The 26,780-nt window shown below is 41.4% G+C and overlaps 1 protein-coding gene across 8 annotated transcripts in view; it reads left to right on the top strand.

Annotated features, from left to right (window-relative positions):
* RC3H1 (ring finger and CCCH-type domains 1) overlaps nucleotides 1-26,780 on the top strand; it is a 111,835-nt gene that overhangs the window by 64,051 nt on the left and 21,004 nt on the right. For 6 of the 8 annotated variants that reach the window (XM_050963011.1, XM_050963009.1, XM_050963005.1 and 3 more), the window contains 10 exons: nucleotides 5,789-5,909; nucleotides 7,158-7,397; nucleotides 9,416-9,591; nucleotides 11,723-11,923; nucleotides 12,572-12,704; nucleotides 15,966-16,084; nucleotides 19,872-19,984; nucleotides 23,702-23,983; nucleotides 24,291-24,502; nucleotides 26,301-26,683. In XM_050963011.1, the coding sequence (XP_050818968.1) occupies nucleotides 5,789-5,909; nucleotides 7,158-7,397; nucleotides 9,416-9,591; nucleotides 11,723-11,923; nucleotides 12,572-12,704; nucleotides 15,966-16,084; nucleotides 19,872-19,984; nucleotides 23,702-23,983; nucleotides 24,291-24,502; nucleotides 26,301-26,683 (1,980 nt within the window). The remainder of the gene's footprint in view (nucleotides 1-5,788; nucleotides 5,910-7,157; nucleotides 7,398-9,415; nucleotides 9,592-11,722; nucleotides 11,924-12,571; nucleotides 12,705-15,965; nucleotides 16,085-19,871; nucleotides 19,985-23,701; nucleotides 23,984-24,290; nucleotides 24,503-26,300; nucleotides 26,684-26,780) is intronic. The other 2 variants (XM_050963007.1, XM_050963012.1) reach the window with 2 other exon arrangements.

Below are 26,780 nucleotides of genomic sequence, written 5' to 3'. Positions count from 1 at the left end.
AGATTGATGCCCTCTTTCTCCAGAGGTGGATTTTTCTTAAGTGTCATCAGTTAAATTGGTTGTACAGCAGGCTATGTCGGAAAAATGAAATGCTGTGTGTGAATGTAAAACTTTGTTTTCACAAGCCCTGTGGAAGACAATAAATGGGTAGAGTTCTACCCTCTTTGTTCAGAATGAAACATTATAAAAGCTTTACTGTGTGCAGTTCTTTCAGTGTTTTGTGTTTAAAAGAACGTGCAAAATTGAAGTACAGAAATGTTTAAAGAGGGAAAGATGTACAACTAGAGAGCTCACACCATCATATTTGGAGGTGTTGTATTGAAATTCATCAGTAAGTTGAGCTCCTTTAAGAGGGAATTCTGTGCTGAGGAACACTGCCTGGCACATTTCAGGAACTTAAAGCTTTGAGTAGAGTTTCTTGCCATGAACCAAAATGTGCATCTGTTTGAAAGGGGGGAGGAGTTAGGAGGAGAGACAGGGAGGCTGACAGCTGGAATTGGAGAAAACTGACTATGCCTTTGCATAGTATATCTTTTTTCTGTGCAATTAAACTCTTTTAATATGAGAGTTACTGTAAAGCAGAAGTCCCCAAACTGTGGGGCGTGCTCCCCTCGGGGAGTACAGAGAAACATTCAGGGGGCTCAATGGGGCCCAGGCCACCCCCCCCAGAAGATGAGGAGGGAGTGCCGCCCAGCTACCGGCCCCTGAGCTGCAGCTCCGTTCCTGGTCCCCACTCCAGGCCGCAGACCACCCCTAGCCTCAGCCACCTTACCCCTTGTCCAAATCCACTGGCACTGCAACATTTTTTAATAGCAGGAATGCTGAAAGCCAGCCACCTTCCCCCTGTTTGTGCCCCCCTCCCTCAGCTGGGGCTGAGAGTAGAGCCATGTCTCTGGGAGGGGGAGCCCCGGATAGGGGTAAGCGGGGTCGAGGCTGGAACTAGCAGCTGGGGCAGCTGCAGCACCCGCCATACCCTTAGTACCCGTGCTTATGTCCACATCTCATCTCGGAAGCTGCAACCCCAGCTCCTGGTGGGCAGGGAGCATGGATGAGGTAAGTTGGGGCTTGACCCTGAAAAGTTTGGGGACCACTGCTGTAAAGGATGAGGCTGGTACCCCTCCCCCAAAACAATTTTTTTTAATTATCAGTTCAGAATCTTGTAGCTGATCTCAGCCTGCTGTGAAATGTATCCTTAGCATCCTTTTTCAGTCCTCACCCCATATATTTCATCATAACCAACTTCTGCCTGCAACTGCAGTTGCTTATGCTTATGGATTACGTTCCAGTGTCATTCTCAGTATTATTCATTGTAGGGGAAGATGCATGGAAAATAAGGGCACATTTAAAGCTCCAAAATATCCTTGGTATTTTGCCTGCCTTTCCTTAAACTAACTAGCTCTCTTGTAGGACTAAAGTATTATCCAAGACTAATTTGCACTCTGAGCCCTGGTGGGTTTGGGGAGGGGATAGGGAAATGAGGTAATAGAATGTTTTGATGAAGATGAAAATCAAATAATGCTTCAGTGCTATATATTTTGAGGATCTAAAGTGCTTTGCAAGCACTAAGGAATATAGGGTGTGAATAAAGTGGGGAATTGCTAACTTTACAGATAGGAAACTCAAAGTGCTCTGAACATAAGTGACTTAGGGCTTGTCTACACTGGCAATTAACAGCGCTGCAACTTCCGCAACACACACACACACTGAGTGCAGCAAGTTGCAGCACTGTAAAGCGCCAGTGCAGACAGTGCACCAGCCCTGGTAGCTATTCCACTCGTGGAGTGTGTGTTAAGAGCACTGGGAGAGCTGTGCCGCAACTACACAAGCCATGTTAAAGAGCTGCCATGGCATCATTTTAACGTTGCCAGTGAAGACATGCCCTTAGACAGTGCTAGGTGGACAGAAGAATTCTTCCATTGATCTAGCTACCACCTCTCAACACTGTAGTTAATTACCTCACTGGGAGAAACCCCGCCTGTTGCTGTAGGGAATGTCTACACTGAAGCATTACTGCTGTGCTACTGTAGCGTTTTAAGTGTAGACTTGCTCTAACTCAAGTTTCCCTTAGTATGGGGCCTTTCACTGTCTGTCAGACTGCCAGGTTCTCTCTCTCACACTTAGCAGTTACTTTGCAAAAAGTGAAATTTAAAAGAGATTCTACATTTCAAGCTGAGTTTTCCAGTAGGAAGGGGAGAAACAGAGAGATTGAATGTCTAGGTATCATGTTCATTGTGTAGCTTTACTTGCCTTTGGGGAGCTTTTCTTATGTTAGTTTTTTGTTTGTTTTTGTACTATTTGGGGCTGGGGAAAGCTTTCTAGTTGGTTGCCTAGACAGTCCTGGTCTCTCACTAGACCAGTTGTGCTGTGTATAGCATTCCTAACCAACGCTGTGAATGCATGCTAAATCTACTCTGATCCAGGATATAAATCCATTGCTGACCACTGTGTTCCTGTCTCACGCCTATTCCAAACCATCTTTCTGCTAAATGTAATGATTTTGTTGCATTTCACGTTGTGCCATAGTCCCTAGACTGAGTGAAGCTGAGTTAAATGGAAACATGCACGCTGTAATCTTACAGTAAGGATGCTGTAGAGTGGCTAGCCTCAGCACAAATGTAGATAGATGCACATGGTTAGTCGAGTTCTTTTTGGGTACTTTCCCAAACAGAAGCAGATTGTTACAATGACAGAGGCTTTGTAAGGGAAACATAATAGTATTAGAATGATGGTTAATATTGAAGATGTTGGTTAAACTGGTGTTTAGAGATTTGGGATACAGGCAGTCTGGGGTCAGTCTTATTGTAGCATTTTATGGTAGTGACCACTGACTAAAGTGGTAAAAACATTTCATTCTAAAGCACTCTTTCACTCAGATAGGAAGGAAATTGTATGAGAAAGTTATAGCTAAGATTCTTGCTGGGAGGGGAGGAGGTAGATTGCAGTGCCAGTATAGTAGTAGTAGTAGTAGTCTGAGGAAGCCTGGAGACCAGGATTGAACTTGTCTTAAGTGTGTGCGCACACGCATTACGCTATACTGCGTAAACTAGGTTTGGATAATAGAAGTTCAGCTCTATAAAACAGCTTAATTTTTTTTATTTTAACCAACAACAAAAAATAAATGCATTGTGAATGTTGTGTAACTAAATACTTTTTTAAATGCAAATGCAAACTTAAGTTGAGAAAACACATCATATTGTCAAAAATATTTGGACATCAGTATGATTATACACTAAAATCTCATTCAGGTTTAAAGATCCTCCCCAATAAAGAAACCGTATCAAAGCCAGAAAAAATTTCAGTATCCCTTGGGTGGTTTTGATATCTGATGTATTAGCTGAAAAAAGAAATGAATGCCTCCTCCTAACGCTTTTAAAAAAAACAAAACACAACAGCTAACGTATTGTGGTATTCGACTGATAACTTATGCTGATAGAGTGTGTGTGTGTGTGTGTGTGTGTGTGTGTGTGTGTGTGTATACGTACACCTAGCACAAAGTCACTAGTTGTTTACTGGGTTTATAGTCTGGCCCTTTTTCCAAGTGTGGCCTGATACATGTGCCGTTATCATTATTTCCCTAAACTAAAAATGACAGTAGCCCTAAGTCAGTGGTTCTCAACCAGGGGTACACAGTTCTTCCAGGGGCTACATCAACTCATCTAGATATTTGCCTAGTTTTACAAAAGGATACATAAAAAGCAATAGAGAAGTCAGTACAAACTAAAATTTCATACAGATAATGACTTTATACTGCTCTATGTGAGGGGGGAGGGATAGCTCAGTGGTTTGAGCACTGACCTGCTAAACCCAGGGTTGTGAGTTTAGTCCTTAAGGGGGCCATTTAGGGATCTGGGGCAAAAATCTATTTGTTTGGGGATTGGTCCTGCTTTGAGCAGGGGGTTGGACTAGATGACCTCCAGAGGTCCCTTCTAACGCTGGTATTCTATGATCTATACTATACACTGAAATACAAGTACAATATTTATATTCCAGTTGATGTATTTTATAATTGTATGGTAAAATGAGGAAGTAAGCAATTTTTCAGCAAGTGTACTGTTACACTTGTATTTTTATATCTGATTTTGTAAGCAAGTAGTTTTTAAGTGAGGTGAAACTTGAGGTATGTGAGGCTACGTCTACACTACAGGATAAATTCGAATTAGCTTAAACCGATTTTATAAAACAGATATTATAAAGTCGATTGTGCGCGTCCACACTAGGCACATTAATTCGGTGGTGTGCATCCATGGTCCGAGGCTAGCGTCGATTTCTGGAGCGGTGCACTGTGGATAGCTACTGTAAAATAATGAGGCCAATAACGTCGATTTGCGTCTACACTAACCCTAATCCGATATAGTAATATCGATTTTAGCATTACTCTCGTTTTGTAGGAGTACAGAAATCGATTTAACGCTGTTAAAATCGGTTTAACAGCGTAGTGTAGACCAGGCCTGAGAGAAATCAGATTCCTGTAAGGGATACAATAGTTTGGAAAGGTTGAGAGCCCACTGCCTTAAGTGATCCAAGTTAGGGGAGGAAATAAAGCAATCACATGCATTAGTTTGTGTGTTACATCTTAGGCACAAGTCTAATGTGCAGTGCAGCAGTTTGACCATTTGACTTTCTATAGAAAATTTTAGAGCAGCCAAGTCCTCAATGTGGATCTGCACATAGCTGCAAACCAAACCAGGTCTAATTTTAGGCCTGCTAGCTTTGAGTGTCCCTTTCTAAATACACCTCTACCCCGATATAACGCTGTCCTCGGGAACCAAAAAATCTTATCACGTTATAGGTGAAACTGCGTTATATCGAACTTGCTTTGATTCCCCAGAGTGTGCAGTCCCGCCCCCCGGAGCGCTAATTTACTTCGTTATATCCAAATTCATGTTATATTGGGTTGCATTATATCAGGGTAGAGGGGTGTCTTGTTTTATCATCAAAGACTGATCATGAAACTACTGGTGTGTTGCTTTAATATCTGATATAATAGATGACGTTCCAGTAGATTATAAGTCTTCTGCTTTTATCATTTCAACCATTAAATCAAAATGGTTGTGTTGCCACACATTCTGAGTAAGCTTGAAATCATTGCAAGCTTCGGCATTTCTTTTAAACTTTGTTCTAAGGCATACATTGATTTGTGCCCCAAGCTCACTGAAGTGCCCCTGTGCTGTCATATAATACAACTAGCTATGTAAAGAGAAACTATTGTATTGTGTGATGATGCTAAAAAGTCTGTTTAATATCAAGCAATTTTTAAAAGCTTCAGACTGAAAAAGCTTTTCAAGTGTTAAGAATACCATGGATGAAGTGAAATGTCAAGGGTTCTAAAACTGGAGCACGTTCCCACATTAATGTTGTGGAAAGATTTGGGTGGGTGGGTGTGAGAATATTTGACACTGAAGAGCTTGGTATGGTGTCTTTGTGTGTCTGTGCATACTGTAGTGCAGGGGTAAGCAACCTATGATACATGCGCCGAAGGTGGCACACGAACTGATTTTCAGTGGCACTCACACTGCCCAGGTCCTGGCCACTGGTCCGGGGGATCTGCGTTTTAATGTAATTTTAAATGAAGTTTCTTAAACATTTTAAAAACCTTATTTACTTTACAAACAACAAAAGTTTTGTTATATATTATAGACTTATAGAAAGAGACCTTCTAAAAACATTAAAATGCATTACTGGCACATGAAACCTTAAATCACAGTGAATAAATGAAGACTCGGCACACCAGTTCTGAAAAGTTGCCGACCCCGCTGTAGTGTGTAAGTTTACCTTCATCTGTTTTCAGGTTCCTGAGCAGCAGCCAATTACTTTGTGCAGTGGAGCAGAAGACACCAAACATTATGAGGAGGCCAAGAAATGTGTGGAAGAACTAGCATTGTACCTCAAACCACTCAGCAGTGCGAGAGGTAAGTCTTGCACTGCCCTACTTCCTTGGAAGGGAGAACTGGCAACAGGTAATAGTTCATCCCTTCTTTTAAAAAGACCTTACACCATCAAAATAATTCTAGTGAAAACTGCTTGAAAAAAGGTCAAGTCCTATTAAAGAAATGGGTTTTGTAAGCACTAAAGCTATTTCTTCAGTGCAAAAAGAGTAGAAGTTTTAGAGAGAGGGAGAGAGCATGATATCTTGCTGTAAAATCTTAGTGACACAAGTCTCTGGTAGGTTTTACCTTGATGTAGCGAGTCAAGGTCATCCTTTATACTTTTGACCTCCGCTAGATACATTGAGGTAAGTCACCTGTGTCTTGTCTTAACTATCTCACCATAAAAAACCCATTTGGTAGCGAAAATATAGCCTGAAACAGGTAAAGTAAAATTTTGTTTGACGTCCCATGGGTCAATCCAGGAAAGTTGGACTTGTGTTGTCCAACTAGCAGATGGGAACAGGAAGTCGAACAACTTCAATGTCATAGTATAACAGGGTGGCTTGACTCTTAAAGGCTGGAGGGCTGGAGCTAGCCAACACTGATTGCACATCTCCTTATATAGGAACTGGATCCATCTGAGTAATCCTGTTTGAACAATTGTAATAACAATAGAACTTCGTTGTTTAAATATCTGTATGCTGGTCTCGGTGATTGTAAATGTCTATATGTTAGACACCTGCTAGCCAGAAACAGCTATGAAGGATAAGAGAGAGAGATGAGGCCCCATCAGTGAGTCTGTGGTACAGTAGGTACTAGTAATACTTGGGTTTTTCTTTAGAGCAGACTTTTTTGCCTTTTAGTGAAGATTTCTATCAGGCTACTTTCTCTAGACCTGCTGAAGGGTTTAATCTTTCATATCTGCCTCTGATTAAAAGGTTTTTGACAAATTTATCTTTACTCTCATTCTGAGTCTCCTGGCAAAGCTATGAGCAGCTGAAGCAGTAAAGCTGTTTAGTGACTAGGGTGTTTTTGTTTTTTGTTTTTCTTCAAGCACTGCCTGAAATGAACCTCTCAAAGTTCACAGTGCATTTTTGACAGGTTTGGATGTAGTGTTCAATGTACTAAAATGAAGTGCAGCTGGAGCTGGTTAGAAGATGTTTAAAGTGCCAAACACAGAAGCTGAAAGTTGGCTTGGCTAGAGGAATGTGATACCTATAGTGCACTTAGATAATCCTGCAGAAGGAGAAATGTAGCTCACTGTCTTTGTATGCTTTTTTTTCCCTGAAGGTGTGGGTCTGAATAGTACCACTCAGAGTGTGCTAAGTCGTCCCATGCAGAGGAAGCTTGTAACTCTAGTTCACTGCCAGCTAGTAGAGGAAGAAGGACGGATCAGGGCCATGCGTGCAGCACGGTCACTGGGTGAAAGAACAGTCACAGAGCTCATTCTTCAACATCAAAATCCCCAGCAACTCTCTTCCAACCTCTGGGCTGCAGTGAGGGCCAGGGGCTGCCAGTTCCTGGGGCCAGGTATGTACCAGTGAGATGACGAGTTCTTATGCAGTAGCAAGATTCAGGGATTGGGGGGAAAAAAGATGGCTGGAAACTGCCTTGGCAGTGTTATTGGGTGATGGCTTCTCTTCAGACATTTTGCAGTAGGTCTTCTGATTTAATGATAACTTTGAACGATTTTTATTGCCTTTCAAATATTTTTAGGGCTTATTCTGTCTTTGTTTTTGCAAAGCACAAAAAATCTGATGTCTTTAGTTGTTGACATGAACAGAGAAGACAGAGTAGTTTACCTCACTGTGAAGAGGTTTTAATGAGTGATTTTAAAAATCACTAACTTTAACCATGGTTTAAATCAGTGAGCAGGAAACCTTCGTTTAAGTGAGTAATTTGCATTTGTACTTTAGGAAAGAGAGGTTGATAACCATTAAAACATATTGATTTGGAACTAAATAAAGCTTCTACACTAAATTTGGTGGTACTTTTTGCTAGCCAGGAGAGTACACAATACCTATACATGGCTATATAAGCAATTATGACTAAGTTTAAGATTTTTGTTATGGTTATTTTTAGTAAAAGTCAGGGACAGGCTTTGGGCAATTAAAAAAAAAAATTCACAGAAGCCCATGTGCTGTCTGATTTTTACAAAAAAATAATGGGCCAGGTGAGGGGCCTGACGGGATGATTGAAGCCTGGGATAGGGGAGAGGGGCTGCACTTTTCTGCTCCTGCTGGTCCCCCACCATCCAGGGACTGATGTGGAAAATGTCAAAAGTCTCTGGAAGTCATGGAATCCATGACCTCTGTGACATAACCTTATCCTTAATTGTAGCTTAATGTACATATTCTTAATTTTTGTTTTTATTCTGTTAGAAAATGGTGAACGGTGCGTTTTTTTATGTACTAAATTTAATTTTTACTTGTGATTTGTGTACACCTGCATTTGGATGGAAATTATAATAAAGTGCATAATTTTTTTTAAATTTTTGTAATTTAAATATAACTACCTTAATGTGTTTGTATAGAACAGAGAAAAGGATTATCAAAACATTTTTTGCATTTAAAACTGATTTATTAAACAAAGGAGGTATCTGTAGCTAGTGACTTGAACTGATTGTTTGTAGTCATCACATCCTTCAAGATTTTAGGACTGGTAGATTTCCATTCTCTGGTACCTCATTTTTTTCATAGATTGGAAAAGGAAAACCAGGTTTCCTGCTTTTATGTCTCCCAGTTGATTTCTCAACTTTGGGTGAACTAGTCAATGAACTAAACTAGCTGAAATAAAATGAATTAAAATACTCTGTACCTGCAGTCAAGGTACTTGCTGTCAAAAACTGGTCTAGCATTTCAACAAACTTCTGCAAGTTCAGTGATTTTGAAATTCTTTAAAACTTTGTCCGCAAGCATGTAGTGGTTGAATTATTTTAATTTAGCTTAAATAATTGTAATAGGTTAGAATAAGTTTAGGCTTTAATATAGGCTCTGGTAATTAAAAATTTATTTTAAATAAGTTTCTTTTTAAAAGGAAACATATTTAATTTCAGTTTAAAAATCCCTGGTTTGCCTCTTCTTTGTTCTTGTTTTGCAAGAACATAGCCCTAGTGAGGAGAACATTAGGGATGAGTAGATATGAATTCTTCTCTTAGCTCAGCCCTCCTCTGGAAATTGAGGATTTCTTTTTCTCCTAAGCTCATAAAAAGAGAGGGCCGGACACACTCCATCTGCTGCTCCGTAACATGGGACCAACAAGCTGGGGGGCTCTGACTGACTGCAGCGGGATGGGAGGTAGTTGAGAAGTTTGGTGCTCAGGCAGCTGGTTTGCTGGTTCCTATTCCTGCACCCTCCTTCCATTATTAATGCAAGAGTGTTTTGTAAGTGTCTTCCACATGCCCCACTACCTTCTGGGAGCTTTGGAGTGACTTTCCCTGCCCCTTTCGGTTACCTGCTGCACCCATTTGTAGGGAAAGCATGTTATTAATGCAAGATAATTCTTGATGTGTTTCATTTTCTTTTCTTTTGTTGCCTTGTATTTTCAAGCAATGCAAGAGGAAGCACTGAAGCTGGTTCTGCTGGCTCTGGAAGATGGCTCTGCTTTGTCACGAAAGGTCTTGGTTCTCTTTGTGGTGCAGAGATTGGAGCCACGGTTTCCTCAAGCTTCTAAAACCAGCATTGGGCATGTTGTCCAGCTTCTTTACAGAGCCTCCTGCTTCAAGGTATGAAGTAAACTCTGCTTGGAGATTCCACAACACAAGGAAGATTTACTTGTTATACCCCCAGAAAATGCTAAAAGACCTCATTAAATTTGGAACCACACACCAATCTGTCGTGCAAATAAAGAAGGCTTTTATTTGCTTGCATCTTTGAATTTATAGTTATGTTATACATTTAGTTATCAGTGGTTATTCATTATCAGTTGTGGAGTCAAGCTGGACGGACATATTGAGTGGGGTCCCATAGGGATCATTCCTGGATTGAGTTCTGCTCAATATATTCATAAATAATGTAGATAATGGCAGAGCGAGTACACTAATAGTGTGCAGACAATACCAAGCTGGAAGGGGGTTGCAAGTTCTTTGGATTAAAATTCAAAATGATCTGGACAAACTGGAGAAATGGTCTGAAGTAAACAGGATGAAATTCAATAAGGACAAATGCAGAGTACTCCACTGAGGAAGGAATGATCAGTTTCCCACATACAAAATGGGAAATGACTGCCTGGGAAGGAGTACTGTGGAAAGGGATCTAGGGGTATAGTGGATAACAAGCTAAATATGAGTCAACAGTATTGTGAGTGCGCGCATACAAAAAAAAAAAAAAAAAAGCAAAGATCATTGTGGGATGTATTAGCAGGAGTGTTGTAAGCAAGACACAGGAAGTAATTCTTCTATTCTACTCTGCATTGGTAAAGCCTCAGTTGGAGTATTGTGTCCAGTTCTGGGTGCCACATTTTAGGAAAGATGTGGACAAATTGCAGAAAATCCAGACAAGAGCAGCAAAACCCATTAAAGATCTAGAAAACATGACCTATTAGGGAAGATTGGAAAAAGTTTGTTTTTTAGTCTGGAGAAGAAAAGAGTGAGGTGGGACGTAAGTTTTCAAGTACATAAAAGGTTGTTACAAGGAGGGGGGTGAAAAATTGTTATCTTTTAATCTCTGAGGATAAGACAAGAAGCAGCAAGGGCGGTTTAGATTGGACATTTGGGAAAAGCTTCCTAACTGTCTGGATGGTTAACCATGGGAACAAATTGCCTAGGTAAGTTAGGGAATCTCTCATAGGAGATTTTTAAGAACGGGGGGTTAGACAAAACCTTGTTAGGAATGATCTAGTTATGACATAGTCCTGCCTTGAGTGCAGAGGACTGGACTAGATGACCTATTGAGGTCTATTTCAGTTCTATGCTTCTATGATTAAATGTATAAGACGCTTGTATTTTTAGAATGGGTCTCGTTTGTGAAGTCTCAAATGTTCAGACTTCTCACAGAACAGGACTTTGGCTGTAATTTGGTTTGAAGTTGCAAGTGAAATGCAAGTTTGGGCTCAGAGTAGGTCATAGTGGATGAACAGTACCAAATCCATCAAACAAATTAGCTTTATTTTCTGTCTGCTTAGGAGAGACTTGCTGGTAGAATACCCTAGGATATGTTGGCTGAGTTGTATGTATGGTGGTTAGGTTAAAATAGCATGGGGTGCTGCACATCAAGGATGAGATTTGTTGGCACAGCTGCATGAGGGAAGCTGCTGACTCCATGTTTTTATACTATGTCCATTCTTCTTTGCACAAAAATTCACCAAAATGAATTTTACAGTGAAAGGAGACTAAACTGAAATTATATTGTGGTGTTGCTGCTGGTGAGATTCCCAAGATGAAGTGAAGGAACTCCAGCACCATCGTGATGGGTACCAGTGTAAAAAATCTAGAATGCAACGTTTCTTTCTTTCTTTCTCTCTCTCTCTCTCTCTCTCTCTCTCTCTCTCTCTCTCTCTCTCTCTCTCTCTCTCTCTCTCTCTCTCTCTCTCTCTCTCTCTCTCTCTCTCTCTCTCTCTCTCTCTCTCACACACACACACATCTGGAATCAGACTTCAAGTCAATCATGTTCTATACATCTGAGTTAATGTATTCCATAGCATTTCAATATATTAATATAGGACCACTTATCCCTTATTACAGTCAGGAGGAACCATTCTCATTTGTTGGTGTTTACTACGTAGTATTGTGATAGTAATTAATACTGTCTGAGGAGGAGGGAACTTAGTACTAATCTAAGAATTTATTTGCTCCGTGCTTGGCACTGCCATCTGATTTATCCCTGGCTCATTGTGATGGGCAACTTTCTCCCCATCAGGTGACTAAACGTGATGAGGACTCCTCCCTGATGCAGTTGAAGGAGGAGTTCCGTACCTATGAAGCTCTGCGAAGGGAACATGATTCCCAGATTGTGCAGATTGCCATGGAAGCAGGTTTACGCATTGCACCGGATCAGTGGTCCTCGCTGCTATATGGTGATCAGTCCCACAAATCCCACATGCAGTCCATCATTGACAAGGTAAAGCCACCTCAAATCAGCCCAACCGTTTGTTCTCTTTCCCAGCTCTTTTGTAACCTAATACTAATCGTGAGTCAATAAAGGGCTAGTCTACATTTGAAATGTTAGAGTGGTGCAGCTGGAGAACTTCAGTGTAACTATTCACTTCGGTGATGGGAGGCATTCTCCTATCATCATAGTTAATCCACTTCCCATAGAGGGGGTAGCTAGGAAGAATTCTTATTACTGTTACCTTGTTGTCCACCCCCCACCTTCCTTTCTTTTCCTTATTACACTTTTGTGTTAAATTAAGTTGAAAACTTCTTGATCCAGAGGCCAAAGAGAGCTTTGTGCCTTTAGTAGAGGTCTAGCACAATGGAGCTCCAATTCTTGTTGGTATCACTGGATACTAGTGGAATATAAATGACTTAGAACATCCAGGGAAAGCCCACGGCTCTGGTGTATCTTTGCTTGAGGTGTAGTCTTACATATTGAAGAAAGAGGAGTTCCCTTTTGGAACTGAGAAAAAGTGAACACTTGGTGAAGAAATCATTTTGGGTGAAAATGAACTGAAACAATTGGGAAGATGACTCTGACCTACTGGAGCAGCCTGCAGGAGCAGCGACGGTTGCCTTGCCTGTAGAAAGTTAATTGTTACAATTTTTTAAGTTGCAGACCCCAGCCTCATTTGCACAGAGTGTTCAAGAACTAACCATTGCTCTCCAGAGGACTGGAGACCCAGCCAACCTGAACCGGCTTCGACCTCACCTAGAGCTCTTGGCAAATATTGACCCTAGTCCAGGTAAACCTGTGAGCATCCTGTAAGGTCATAGTAGTGTCTGCTTTAACAGAATGGCCTTACTGTATTAGCTGTTTAATCAAAAACTGTGTGTCTTGAATTTTCTCTACAGTGGTAGGTTCTCAGAATTTTGGACTTCACACTTCTTTTTTTTAATCAGAAAGCATTTTCCATGAAAAAATTACTGAGGAATCTTAATCCTGATACTCTGGAACGACATAGAGTAGGAAAAGGTCAGGCTAGATAGACAAGCAGTTGGTTTGTTGTGGGAAGTGTCATGCAATTTTGCTGGCTGCTCAGAAATTTTGAATGACTGTTGAAGTCCGCCAAGATCACAGAGTGGGAGAGGAATCATGCAGGGGGGAGGAAGCGGGGAGAGAGAAAGCAGAGACTGGAAAGGGGAATCCAAGTTGTGGGAAAGGAAGAAGAAAAGGGAGATTGGAGAGGGAGCTTGAGGGGAAGGTGGCAGGGGGGAGTATGCCTTGGAGAGGAGAAAATAGATGGTGAACAGTAAATGGGTACCTGAGAGGGGAACCTAAGCTCATGTGGCTGAAGACTGCTCTTTACTCACCTGTAAAATAAAATGTATAGCCTTAAATCTACTCACCAGTGGTGAGTGGGGAGCTTTCCTTGGTGAGTGGGAAGGCCTAAGCTATCTATTACTGTAGGAAGTGATAAGAGTTTTTGGTTGTTTGTAAAGCTGACTCTTACGGTTGCAAAATGAACTTTCCAAATATGGACCAATCAGTGCTTAGCAACCAAAAATGCAGTGCTTTCTTCCTGAATCTGCCAAAGAGCTCTGCTACTGTTGTTTACGCCTGTGGGCAAGAAGAGTAGAGTGAATTTGACAGCACTGCTGCTGTTCAATCCCTGGCAACGCTGGAACTATCAAGTACCATGGCAGTGTTCTGGGCAGTGGCAGTTGCTGCTGCTTGAGAAAACTAAGACACAGAAGAGAATTGAGGAGAGAATAACAAAATAACACAAGGTGACTGCAGGAGTATTGGTCATGGAAATCCTCCCCTTTAAAGCACCCAGGTGGAGTGGGAGGGAGAATATCAGATCTTCCCCCTGCCTATTTCCTACACTGGGGCCAGGAGAAAGGAAGAAATATCTTTTTCACTTTCTGGAATTACAGGAGGGCAGAACTTCAAATGTATCAGATACCTACTAGACAGAGACTGATTATAGAAGATGGAGTCATCTGTGCCCCTCCCTTTCCCCAGCAGATGAGTCTTCAGTGGATCTGGACTTCTCATCTTGATGATGTGCCTGTACCCAACTTAAATTTTTCATAAATATACTAGCTAAAAGGTGTCTGATAAATTAAAGATTTAATGGGTGTAATGATGTTTAACTGTTACAAGATTTTGAGACTCAGTGTATGTAGAGCATTTTGAGATCCACTGATTCAAGGTGAGGTGTGTGTGTGTGCGCGCGCGCATGCCCAGTGGTATTATCTTCTGTTGGATTAGGTTTAATAACTAGAAGAGAAATCAACCAGATAAAAGAATAAATTTCTATTCTGGCTGATGGCCCTATAGTTACTGATTCTGTCATGTATTAAATAGTGGTTGATTTGTGGAGTTGTATTGTTTCACATCATGGGGAGGGAGGGGGAGCGTAACTTGATGATCTAGGACAGGGTTCCCAAACTTCAGTATGTGTATCCCAGGGGGTTCGTGAGATGTTTCGAGGGGGAGGTGGGGGAAGGAGAATAATGCAGGAAAAACTATATGTAATGATGGATTTTTTTAATTTATTAACTTATTACATTTTCCTAATAGGCTACTCAGACGAAGCTATAAAATTGTGGGAATTTTATATAAAATACAATATAATAGAACCTCAGTTATGAACACTAGAAGTGGTGTTTGTTCGTATCTGAAATGTTCATAACTCTGATAGAAAAGTTGTTCTTTCAAAAGTTTACAACAGAACCTTGACTTAATACAGCTTTGAAACTTTACTATGCAGAAGAAAAATGCTGCTTTTAACCGTCTTAATTTAAGTGACACAAGGACAGAGTTTCCTTACCTTGTCAAATCTTTTTTAACTTTCCCTTTATTTTTTAGTAGTTTACGTTTAACACAGTACTGTACTGCATTTGCTTTTTTTATTTATATATTTTTCCGTCTCTGCTTCTGCCTGATTGCATACTTTCAGTTCCAAATGAGGTGTGTGTTGACTGGTCAGTTCGTAATTCTGGTGTTCGTAACTCTGAGGTTCTGCTGTAGTTAATTTACTTCAAGATGTACCAATGAGGACACTGATACACAGATGCTGATGTACAGAGCCCTCTCCTCCATTCACTGTACAGCGTGGGTTCAGTTGCCCAGCAACTGTCCAGTCTAACTGAAATCAGAACTTAAATCAGGGTGTTGTGTTTTGGTGTTTTTTCTGGTTGTATACATTGCACTATAACTATATTTGTATGTAACAATGAAATATGGACAAATGGCTAAAGAGCAGTAGTGTTAAGAATACAAAATATCCATGATGAGAAGGGTAGGAGTATGCGGGCAGCTGGTGGATCTAGAAGGGTGTACTCAATAAGTAAAGTTTGGGAACCTCTGATCTAGGGTAATGTTGATGGCCTTTGTAGAGAATATTGCCTAAAATAATATCTGTGTGATATAGGGCCTTGCCAGAGGTATGATGCAGCTGGAGGACAGGGCCTGTCCTGCAGAAAAGACCTTACTTCCAAAAACAATCCACAAAACACTAATGTCCGTCAGAGCTGTTCTGTCAGACTTAGATAAACCAATATGTTTTTGGTGCAGCATTGTACAAAAGAGTGGTGTAGAAACAAAGAATTTGATAGTGTTTTCTGTGCAAAAGACTTGTGCTCTTGTCAAGTTACTATAATGTCAAAATCAAAATATGTGCAATGATTTTGCTTGTCAGTCTCTCAAAGCTGTGAATGAGGAACTAAAACACCAGTGTTTCCTGAATTTTTTTCAAATGCTGGCTTGCTGATTTCTGTAGCGTCTTGTGCAGCTCAATTCTCTGGTGTTGTAAATTTTGTTCTTTAAATGATCCGTACTGAGAGTGTGAGGGGTTTTTTTTATTTTATTTTATTTTATTTTATTTTATTTATTTATTTATTTTTATTTTTATTCCTGGTAAGGCACTCCTTGAAGCTTGCTACTTAGATTTTTGTGTGTTTGGGGTTTTTTAACATTGAAATATTCTTGATAACCAGTTGTGGAAACACCTTAATTTTAATTGTGAGAAATTTTCTGTTTCTTGTGAATGCTGCAGATGCCCCACCTCCAACATGGGAACAACTAGAAAATGGATTAGTTGCTGTGAGGACAGTAGTACATGGACTAGTTGATTACATCCAGAATCACAGCAAGAAAGGAACAGATCAGCAGCAGGTAAAGACTGGAGCATTAGGAATCTGGGAAACTATTAGTCTCCAAACTTTTATGAGCAAGTGGCATGGGTTTATTTGTATATCACTTCTGTGACCTAGCTTCAAATATACTTCAATAAAACTAGTTTGGGAGTCTCACTGTAGTGCCTAGTGAGTATTCTCCTTAGTAGGCAGTCATCTCTCACGTCTTTGCACAGCAGATCAGGAAGAAAAGAAAATCTAATCCATCTGAAGCTATAAGGAAATCAAGAGGCAAACCCCCTTCCAAAAAAATCTTTGTGCCAATGTTGCTTTTTTTAAAACTGGCATATTTCACACGAGATGGCACCTTCTCAGGGACGCAATACCTGTACTTACTGCTTGTAATAGTTCTGTAAAGCTTAAACATTTGGGACTCGAGTGAAGTGCTATTATAAATCCCCAAACTGAAAATCTTTGTTTCAAGAACTAATTGAGGTAGCTAAAGAATGTTGTTTCCTATCACATAACCAAACCTAGTAGTCTCTAAAGCAAGGCCCTGCAAGGGGGATCAAAATTAGCATTAGAATGGGATTGTAACTGCAGCCTTAATGTGTGAAAGCCATCACCTATCCATAGTTTTTGTGCACAGCTGGGACAAGAAACCAAATCCTCCCAAAAAACAGTCCTGTGCCACTTAGCTAGCAGAGCTCTGGTTGCTCATTTCTGAGGGTACGTCTACACTACGGTGGTATTCCAATTTTACGTAAACCGGTTTTATAAAACAGATTGTATAAAGTCGAGTGCACGCGGCCATACTAAGCACATTAATTCGGCGGTGTGCGTCCATGGTCTGAGGCTAGCGTCGATTTCCGGAGCGTTGCACTGTGGGTAGCTATTCCATAGCTATCCCATAGTCCCCGCATTCTCCCCCGCCCCTTAGAATTCTGGGTTGAGAGCCCAGTGGCTGATGGGGCAAAAATCATTGTCGCGGGTGGTTCTGGGTAAATGTCATCACTCATTCCTTCGGGAAAGCAACGGCAGACAATCATTTCGCGCCCTTTTTCCCTGGATTGCCCTGGCAGACGCAATAGCACGGCAACCATGGAGCCCGTTCAGCTATTTTTTTTACAGTCACCGTATGTGTACTGGATGCCGCGGACAGAGGTGATACTCCGGCACTACACAGCAGCATTCATTTGCTTTTGCATGATAGCAGAGACGGTTACCAGTCGTTCTGTACCGTCTGCTGCCAGTGTAATTTGGCAATGAGATGACGGTTATCTGTCCTTCTGTGCTGTCTGCTGCTATCATGGGTGCCCCTGGCTGAGATCAGCCGGGGGCGCAAAAGCAAAACTGGAAATGACTCCCCTAGTCAATCCCTCCTTTATGGTTTCTAAAAATAGTCAGTCCTGCCTAGAATATGGGGCAAATGTACTAGAGAAGCAGTGTATCAGAGAGTACAGCTGCTCTGTGTCAGATCCCGCAGAAATGATGAGCTACATGCCATTCACGGGGGTGCCCCTGCAACAACCCCACCCATTGCTTCCCTCCTCCCCCAACCTTTCTGGGGTACCGTGGCAGTGTTCCCCTCATTTGTATCATGAAGTAATAAAGAATGCAGGAATAAGAAACACTGAGTTTTTAGTGAGATAAAATGAGGGGGAGGCAGCCTCCCGGTGCTATGATAGTCCAGGCAGGACATTAAGCAGTGTGGGGGAGAGGAGCCCAGCATCCCACTGCTATGATAGTCCAGGCAGTACAGAATCTTTTCTTTTCACATGAAAGGGAGGGGGCTGATTGAAGCTCAGCCCCCAGTTGCTATGATGAAGACGGTTATCAGCCGTTCTGTACCATCTACTGGGAATGACCGGGAGTCATTCCTATTTTCACCCAGGCGCCCCCGGCCAGCCTCACCTGAAGCCAGCCAGGAGCACTCACGGGTTGATAAGGAGGACGGTTACCGGTCCTACTGCACCGTCTGCCACCGGGGAGGGGAGAGGAGCGGATACTTCTCTTCACTGCTGCAGCATCGCGTCTACCAGCAGCATTCAGTAGACATAGGGTGATATTGAAAGAAGTCAAGAAACGATTTCTTTCCCTTTTCTTTCACGTGGGGGGAGGGAGTAAATTGACGAGCTATTCCCTGAACCACGCCGGACAATGTGTTTGAACCTACAGGCATTGGGAGCTCAGCCAAGAATGCAAATACTTTTCAGAGACTGCTGTGGACTCCGTAACCCCTCCCTCCCTCCATGAGCGTCCGTTTGAGTCTCTGGCTTCCCATTACGCTTGTCACGCAGCACTGTGTAGCCTGTAGATTTTTTTTTTTCAAACGCTTTGGCATTTCGTCTTCTGTAATGGAGCTCTGATAGAACAGATTTGTTTCCCCATACAGTGATCAGATTCAGTATCTCCCCTACGGTCCATGCTGGAGCTCTTTTTGGATTTGGGACTGCATTGCCACCCGTGCCGATCAGAGCTCCACGCTGGGAAAACAGGAAATGAAAATCAAAATTTCACAGGGCTTTTCCTGTTTACCTGGCCACTGCATCCGAGCTGAGATTGCTGTCCAGAGTGGTCACAGTGATGCACTGTGGGATACCGCCCGGAGGCCAATACCTTCGATTTGCAGCCACACTAACCCTAATCCGATATGGTAATACCGATTTTAGCGCTACTTCTCTCGTTGGGGAGGAGTACAGAAACCGATATAAAGAGCCCTTTATATCGATATAAAGGGCCTCGTGTGGACAGGTACAGCGTTAAATCGGTTTAACGCTGCTAAAATCGGTTTAAACGCATAGTGTAGAGCAGGCCTGATAGAAGTTTCCTTCCTTTTTTTCTTATGTGCAACTGGCCAGTAGAGGGCAAAATGCTCACATACACCATGCACTGTTCAGTTCTCATTGAAGTAAATAGTGGTGATGGGGAAATGCAAAATCCCACTGACCTCCATGGGACCACGATTGGCTCCCAAAATGTTCTCTCTCACAAATTTAATTTTATTTATCAACTACTGTATTTTTCAGATACAGCCAGCACAGAAATTTTCAGTGAGAAATAACTAATATATGAAGTTCAAAGGAGGTAGTAATAGACCATTTTGAGATGGAGGGAGAGTTAAGTGTTTAACTGGTAAAATTTCAAATATGGGATAATTGTTAATCTGTAACTCAAAAACAGCGTGATGAATTTTCTGCGGGCTTTGAAGAACCCTTTTCCTTAGCCTAAAATGGCCATTTTTACTTAGCAGGCAAACTCAGATTAATGTAGATTAACGTGAAAATCAGTTAGGTATTTGGGTATAGGTGTTAATTTAGCATGTTTTCCGCCCTCAGTGTGAAATTCTGGCTCGCTTCAGTGATGGTAGCTTCCACAGTATCTTATGATGTTTTAGCCCCAACATTCAGTTTGTGATTACTAAGTGCTTTTTTTATCATGTAGAGAGACACACCAAGCTGCTTTCAGAACTGCCATAATGTTTTGTCCCCACTTATCTGAACCCACAGGCTGTTCCAATCCAGCCTCAATAAATAATTTTGCTTATGTAATTACTGGCATGGATAAGCCATTTAAATCTGGCACTGGATCTGCTGACATAGTACCTAATTCTGAGTCCAGTGTACAGTTGTATCAAATTATCATACACACAACTCCTTCAATTGCTCATCTCACCTGCGGTTGTGTCTGAATAAAGTTTGTCAATAATTATTCACTTTGAACATCCGATTTTATTGAGAGCATGGTAGTTTAAAGTACCTTCTTGGTTAATTGTGTGCATTAATTTATACTCAAGTGCCTTACTTTGTTGTCTTTACTCTTCATAGCCTCCTCAGCACAGCAAGTATAAGACATACATGTGTCGAGACATGAAGCAGAGAGGAGGGTGTCCCCGTGGAGCCAGCTGCACCTTTGCACACTCACAGGAGGAATTAGAAAAGTAAGAGTGCCTTCTATAGTGAAAACCTTTCTTTGCCTTTTTCCCCTGCCATTAGCAATGGAAGCCATTTATCGCAATTCTAAGAATGAGGAAGGGGGTGGATAGGTGTCTTCTACCAGTTAAGAAGTTTTTCTGGTGCTTTCTTAAACTCTCAATCAGCAGGCTTTCTTTTAAGATTTTGAACTTGACATGTACATAGTTCTGAAAGTAGAATTGCCTTGTTTGGCAGTAATAAAGCTATGAACAGTTGAAAATCATGTAGCAAGCATACATAGTGCATTGTTTTTGTTCCTGATTTTAAACATACTTCCAAAGTGTACTGCTTTGACTGTTCCCAAGTGTTTTTCTTGTTACCTCAATTTTGTAGTCAGGTGAGAGAGGTAGGTTGGAGCAGGTAATGCTTCAAATCTTCAGCACTTACTTGGTTTTGTACCTCAAGCCTTTACACCACCTTGAAGAGCTTGAAACTCAGGGTTAACCCTGCTCAGAGCTCTCTTCTTGCAACAGTACCTCTTTTGAACTTGTCATTTACACAATGGCTTGTAAACCAAGAAAGCTAATGTTACAACATAATGAAATGCCATCTGTGCAAGTGAATCCTGGGATAAATAAATGATAAAGCTGTAGTTTTAGAGAGCTGAATGTTTGAAAGAGCAGAATTGTCTATCTGGTTTGTGTGTTGTGGGTTTTTTTAAAAAACTTTTTAAAAGCTAAGCAGCAGTGATGCTTTTAAAGAAGATTAGGATTTCATTCTGTAGTTCAAAATTTATATTTTATATTGCTTATAATTTCTCAATTTTTGCATTTTGGGCTGAAATTACTCATGAGTGTTCTCAGTGAAAGGTTACTTTTTTAACTTGGAACAATACCAGTTCAGATACTCAGAAATGTTACTTCTTGGTCATGTTTTAATCTTCTCTTTTAAAATAGAGAGAAAACCAGTGCCACATTTTGATTGTATAAAATTAATGAACCACAGTTGTGCCCTCTTTTATACATTAGAATAAGATCTCTTTGGGAGGGGATGCTTTACAGCTTGATAGAATACCATACTCATAGTTTGGAACATTATTATCTTTTGTCTTCGACTGTGTTCTTCTCTACTCCTAACCATGGCTTTACCTGTCATCCTCACAGGTGGTCATGGTATATAGATGAACTTTGATAGATGAAACAGGGAAGAAGCTGAAGTACCCGGATGTAGATATCTCATGTTGTTTGATCAGCTATGACACACTATTAATAAAAGTCCTATGCCATCATTGTGATGGAAACCGTTTTCTTTTCCTTCACTGCGGTGTTCATAAAGTACTGATTGGAAAAGCTGTTCTAGACATATGGTATTCTGGTGAATACAGGTTACCTCGGCTCTGAAAGAGTTGAGTATATGTGCTGTTTTTTCCAGATGTTTTGAAGATGAGGTCTATTATATCCAGACTCATTTGGCAGCTTCAGTGGCAGTAGTTCTGTTTTGGGAGGGGGAAAATGTCATCTCTAGTTTCAAATTGTGTGCTCACTGAAGTTCTAAAGGTGGCTGGATAACTTTGAGCTGTGTTTCTGATCTGTGCCTTTCCCTTCTGCTGAACTCCAGTGAAGAGCTGTTCGATTCATTATTGATATTAAGAGAGTCAGTGCTTTCCTAAAAGAGAGAAGCAATGTGTGAGCACATCTTAAATGAACTCTTGCTAGAGACGTGCTCAAGAAACTAGCCCTTGTGTAGCCTTCCTTTTTAGAGGAAAGTTGTAGTGAAGCAGTTCTGGTGATGCCTGGAGTCCTCAGGCTTTTGTGGGCCCATTCCAGACTTGATTTCCCAACTGCTTATGAGATAGTCAGCACCCTGGTTTCACTGGTGGATTATCCTCTCTGGCAATATGCAAAGACCAAGTGTCCATGTTTCACATATATTAGCTGCCTTTGAGGCTTGGTATATTTGCAGACTACAACAGGGATTCATGGAACTGCCTGAATGGCTTTTTCCTCTGAGCGAAAAAAATACCACCAGAAAGTGGTATTGTTCAACTGCTATTCTTCTTGAAGGCTTTCTCATATGAAGTGCCACAAGGATCCATTCTGTCATGTTTTGTTGAATATGAGTGAGACTGTTGGGAACTTGAGGTGTTTCAGCCTGCAGTGCTTTGTGTGCTAATGAGACTGTTCTACAGCTCCTTTTCATCATATCCAAATGATGTGCACTCTACATTCCCTGTCTAGATGAAATTGGGGCTGTCTGGCTGAAGTTTAACCCAGATGAGACCTTCGGGATGCTGGCTGGCAGAGGGTTGAGTTACAGCCAGAGGAGATGGAAAAGTTGATGTATGTTCCCTTGAAGGGTTTGGGCCTGCTTCTGTTAGTGAGCTGTGCATTCTTTCTGTCCTGATGGATCCTCATCTGCTTTTGATGGATTAGTAGTAACAACAAATAGTGCTTTTTTTTTAAATCTAAGCATGGCAAAACAACAACTGTTCCTCTCAATGCAAATGTCACATGCACTTCCTGTGCCTTTATCAGATCTAGATTGGATTACTGTTGCGCTGTGCTTGTACCTACATCTGAAGACCTCTCAGAAAACTCACCAGTGCAGAATGCAGCTGTCTGCTTTTTTTTAGTGGCCTTTCTTGCAATCTTGGCTGCAGTGGTGAGTCTGCATTAGCTTCTGATTTTGCTTTTGGGTGCAATTCAAGGTGCTGGTTTTGATTTATAAAATCCTTTTAAGTTTTGGAGTCTGCCTTTGTAGGAAATTCTTATTGTTCAGTCCCAATAGTAGAGACCAATTGTTGTGTTTAAGCTAACACACCTCCAGATTTTAATAACTGAGCAGATGCCAGGATATCTTTAGTAAAGGGCATTCACCTGGAATTCGCTCTCCGGCCTGGTCCAACAGAGCTCTAGTCTGCTGTTTTTTCAGGGCACGCTATAAAGCTCATATTTGCTCAGGCTTTTGCCAGAGGAGGTGGAGTTAGATTTATCTGAGGATGGGGAGGCTTGAATTTTTATCTTTGAATCTTAAGAAAACACTCAGTTTATTTTGCAGTGCAAGTTATGTGTTGAATATTGTGCATGCGCTTACGTCTCTCAGCATATATTGCAAATGTCCTAAAACAGAACGTGATCACATAACACTGAGTGAAGTGACCTATTAAGCAAGTAGTAGGATAGAAGAGTGTTTTTCTTCCCTTGTATTTTTTTTCATTCAGTAATGCTGTGTAAATACACTAGATGGTATACTGTCTATTGTGACCCTTTTCCTAAAACCCTAACTGCACAGATGTAGTATTTTGAACACCTGAATGTATGTTGTTCCCGTGTAAATGAAGATCCTATTCTTGTAAAGTGTATATATGCAAAGAGAGAACCAAGTTAAGCTTACTGTGGCAATCTTAACTCTGAAATCCCTGGAACACTTTGACATTTAAAAAATAAACCATCCTTAATATTGCATTTCAACTATTTTGCATCTTAATATAGGCACATAATCTTTGCTGAATATGTAGTATACATACTCATTCTTCTGAAAGAAAACATTTTGCTAACATTTTGTTCAAATAGCACCAAGAAACTCCAGTCCGCCAGATATTAGCAATAAATTTCTGGCAAAGCTTCAGGAAGCTTGAATTAAAAATTGAAGCTCTTTCTGTAGCACCTATGTGAAAAATCTTGAAACCCAACTCCTTCTAGTTTCTTGTTTCATTTTTTGGTGTGTGATTTCTTTTTCTGAAGATTTCGTAAAATGAACAAACGCCTGGTTCCCAGAAGACCCCTGAGTGCCTCCTTGGGCCAGCTAAATGAGGTGGGCCTGCCTTCAGCAGCTATCCTCTCGGATGAAGGGGCAGTGGACTTGCCCAGTAGAAAATCCTCTGCCTTGTCGAATGGGATTGTGTCTACGGTCAGCACAGGGACGCAGCTTATCTCCCGCGGGACCGACTCCGGCTTTGATTCTGCTCTGAAGCCAGGGAAGATCGACCACCTTAGCAGCAGTGCCCCTGGATCCCCTCCTGACTTGTACGGATCTTCCTAACTATTGTTCGAAGTGTCATTTGTGTAAATGTGTGATGGAGGAAATATAAGGGACAGTAAATCCGTTCTAGAAATGAAACAACAATTTTCCTGCCTTGCACCTTTAGTGATTAAAAATGGCCTAGGGGAAAAAAAAGATGCTTTACTTCCTGCTTTTTGTAAGGAAAAGTGGTGAGAGCTATCAAAAGATACACCTTTGAAATCATACAATGTTTAGACATGTTCAGTATTGAAAGCACATCAAGCTGTATAATGTGGCCTAATCATTATTGATGTCTTCCTTCTACTTTAGGCTGGAGTCTGTCCCCAAGAGCTCTATTTCTGCCTTACCAGTGAACCCCCACCCTGTGCCCCCAAGAGGACCTACAGACCTGCTCACAACGTCCAAGCAACTCCAAATTGTACCACGAGGGTCACAGTTGTATCCTGCTCAACAAGGAAATGTGTTTTATCAGGAACCTAGAGGATCTGCCCCACCATTTGAGCCATCACCTTATCCACAAGGTAAGAGTGTTGGGGTCAGTTGTCCCCTCCCCCAATTGGTTCTGTGCCTGTGCTCCCGCACTCACCAGTGATTTATTTAACCACCTCAATTTTGGGTTTTCTTGTGGGAGCATGAATTATAAACGCTTAATGTGCTAACAGCATAGTAAAATGGAAGTCCAGCATGGAGAAAAGGTGTACTTGAGTGGTAGAATTGTCTTTCAGTCTAAGTAATAAATTTCTTATGTGATAGCATTCAGCCAGTCACATCCAGAGGGGATTTTATGCCATTAAATGAGAACTCGCTCTTCTGGGTTTTTGTTAAGTTTTTCACTCATCCAGCATCATAAGTCTCTTTTGTCACATTAAAAAAGTGGATGAGATGAAGTGAAGATCACAAGGTATCGTGGAAAATGGAAACAACAGTAACTTCCCAGTCAGAATATTTATAAGACTTCATTGATGTTAAAATATTTTGAGGTACTCAGATGAAAGGTTCATGGCTGCTGCAGAAATGTTCGCATCAGAGAGTGATGAATTTGGACAAGGAGTGGAAGACATAGGAATAGTTTAGAAAAGAGAACAAAAGGACAGTTCTGGAGGAGGAAGAGAATGATGGGGATGGTAAGGATAAGAGAAGGAAGTATTCCTTTGAAGAGAGGATTCTCATGATTGAACATGAGTCAGGCTGAGGAGAAAAAGAAATAAGGAAGGAGAAATTAGTGTGAGGGGAAAGAGATGGAAGGAGTTCAATATGGTTTTAGAAAGGAAAGAGAAGGAAGAATAAAAGCAATATACCCAGAGCAACAAATTAAAATGTATAATATTTTACTTCATGTACAAATGGGAAATCTGAGTGATCCATTTGACAATGACCCCTTTGTTTACATATGGGACACTGCTCTGTAAAGTCCAGAGTTTTTTTTTTTTTTTCCCCCATACCAGTTCCAGTCCTAAAAGGCTCCATCCTCCATTTTAGCCCTAGATATTCCAGCCCTTCCAGCCTTTTCAATTAACAGAAAAAGGGAGAATTAACACATACAATTATCCCATGATTGTGGAAAGGCTCTTTCCTGCTGGGGTGCTTTTGTCGAGTTATGGGCCCTCAACTGAGTTCAAAGACACAGCAGAATAATCCACACAAAAAGGCAGTCTGCCTTGGGCCCTTCCTTCAAGGTGAGGCTAATGAGCAGCAGCCATCTGAGGAGCTCCTGCTTTCAGTCAGCCTTTCCTCCAGCGGCTAGGGACTGGAGATCTGTTCTCCTCCCTGGTCAGCCACCAGCTGTGCTGCATTTCCTCCTCTTTAAGCGCCTCTCTCCAAAGCTTCTTGAAAAATGTTGCTCAGGCTACTTGTGCCCAGAAGAGTGCTAGTCATTGACTGGCAGGATCATTCATGTGAACTTGGAGGGACACCTAATGAGTTCTATCTGCAAAGTTGTGGGAATTACAGTCTTTGGGCCCAGTTGTGGTCTAGGCTGAAGAGAGCAGGCTGCACCTTCTCACCTGTGCTGGTCTCAATCTCTAGCTGCTGTGGCTTGTCTCCAGCCATACTGGCTGGTTTGGTTAATTTAAACTTGACTCCCTGGGCTCTAGATCAGCCTTTGCATTCTCAAATGTCTTGTGGCTGATGTATAATGACTTTTTCCTATATGAAAATCTATTATTTATAGCACTAAGATGACAGGTGTGTGGTCAAGAAATGACCTACTGATGCCACTTTTCAAGACAGTTGTAGACTGAAATTTCTAAGAATAAATTGTGGTGAATTGATATGTCCAGTCACGTACTGACTTTTTGTATCCTTGTTACATAAATTCAGGTGTGTACTATCCTACTCCGTCCTCACAGTGCATGTCTCGTTTTGTCCGACCTCCACCATCTGCTCCTGAACCTGGTGGTCCTTACTTAGACCATTACCCACCCTACCTTCAGGATCGTCTGGTGAATTCGCAGTACAGCACACAGCCACAGCAGTATCCTCCCATGGGACAACCTATGTACCCACATTATGAGAGCCGGCGTGTGTACCCCTCTGCCCAACCATACCAGCGGGAAGAGATTGTCCGAGGAAGCCCCGTGCCCATTGACATTCCACGTGGAGCTGCACCTCCCTACGTACCTGAATCCAGAGACAGATACCAGCAAGTGGAGGGTTATTATCCCGTGGGTCCACATCTCAATCCGATCAGACCATACCACAGAGTACGGTTTTCTATATACTTTTGTAGTTTGCTCAGAGAAAGAACGTTAAGGGAATTTTAATTTTGGGGAACTGGGCACTTTCTGAAGGAGGGGAGAT

This window comes from Gopherus flavomarginatus, chromosome 7, assembly GCF_025201925.1.
Source record: "Gopherus flavomarginatus isolate rGopFla2 chromosome 7, rGopFla2.mat.asm, whole genome shotgun sequence".
NCBI classification, from domain to species: domain Eukaryota; kingdom Metazoa; phylum Chordata; order Testudines; family Testudinidae; genus Gopherus; species Gopherus flavomarginatus.
The sequence above is the reverse complement of the archived record's forward strand: the minus strand, read 5'-3'. Positions and strand labels throughout refer to the sequence as shown.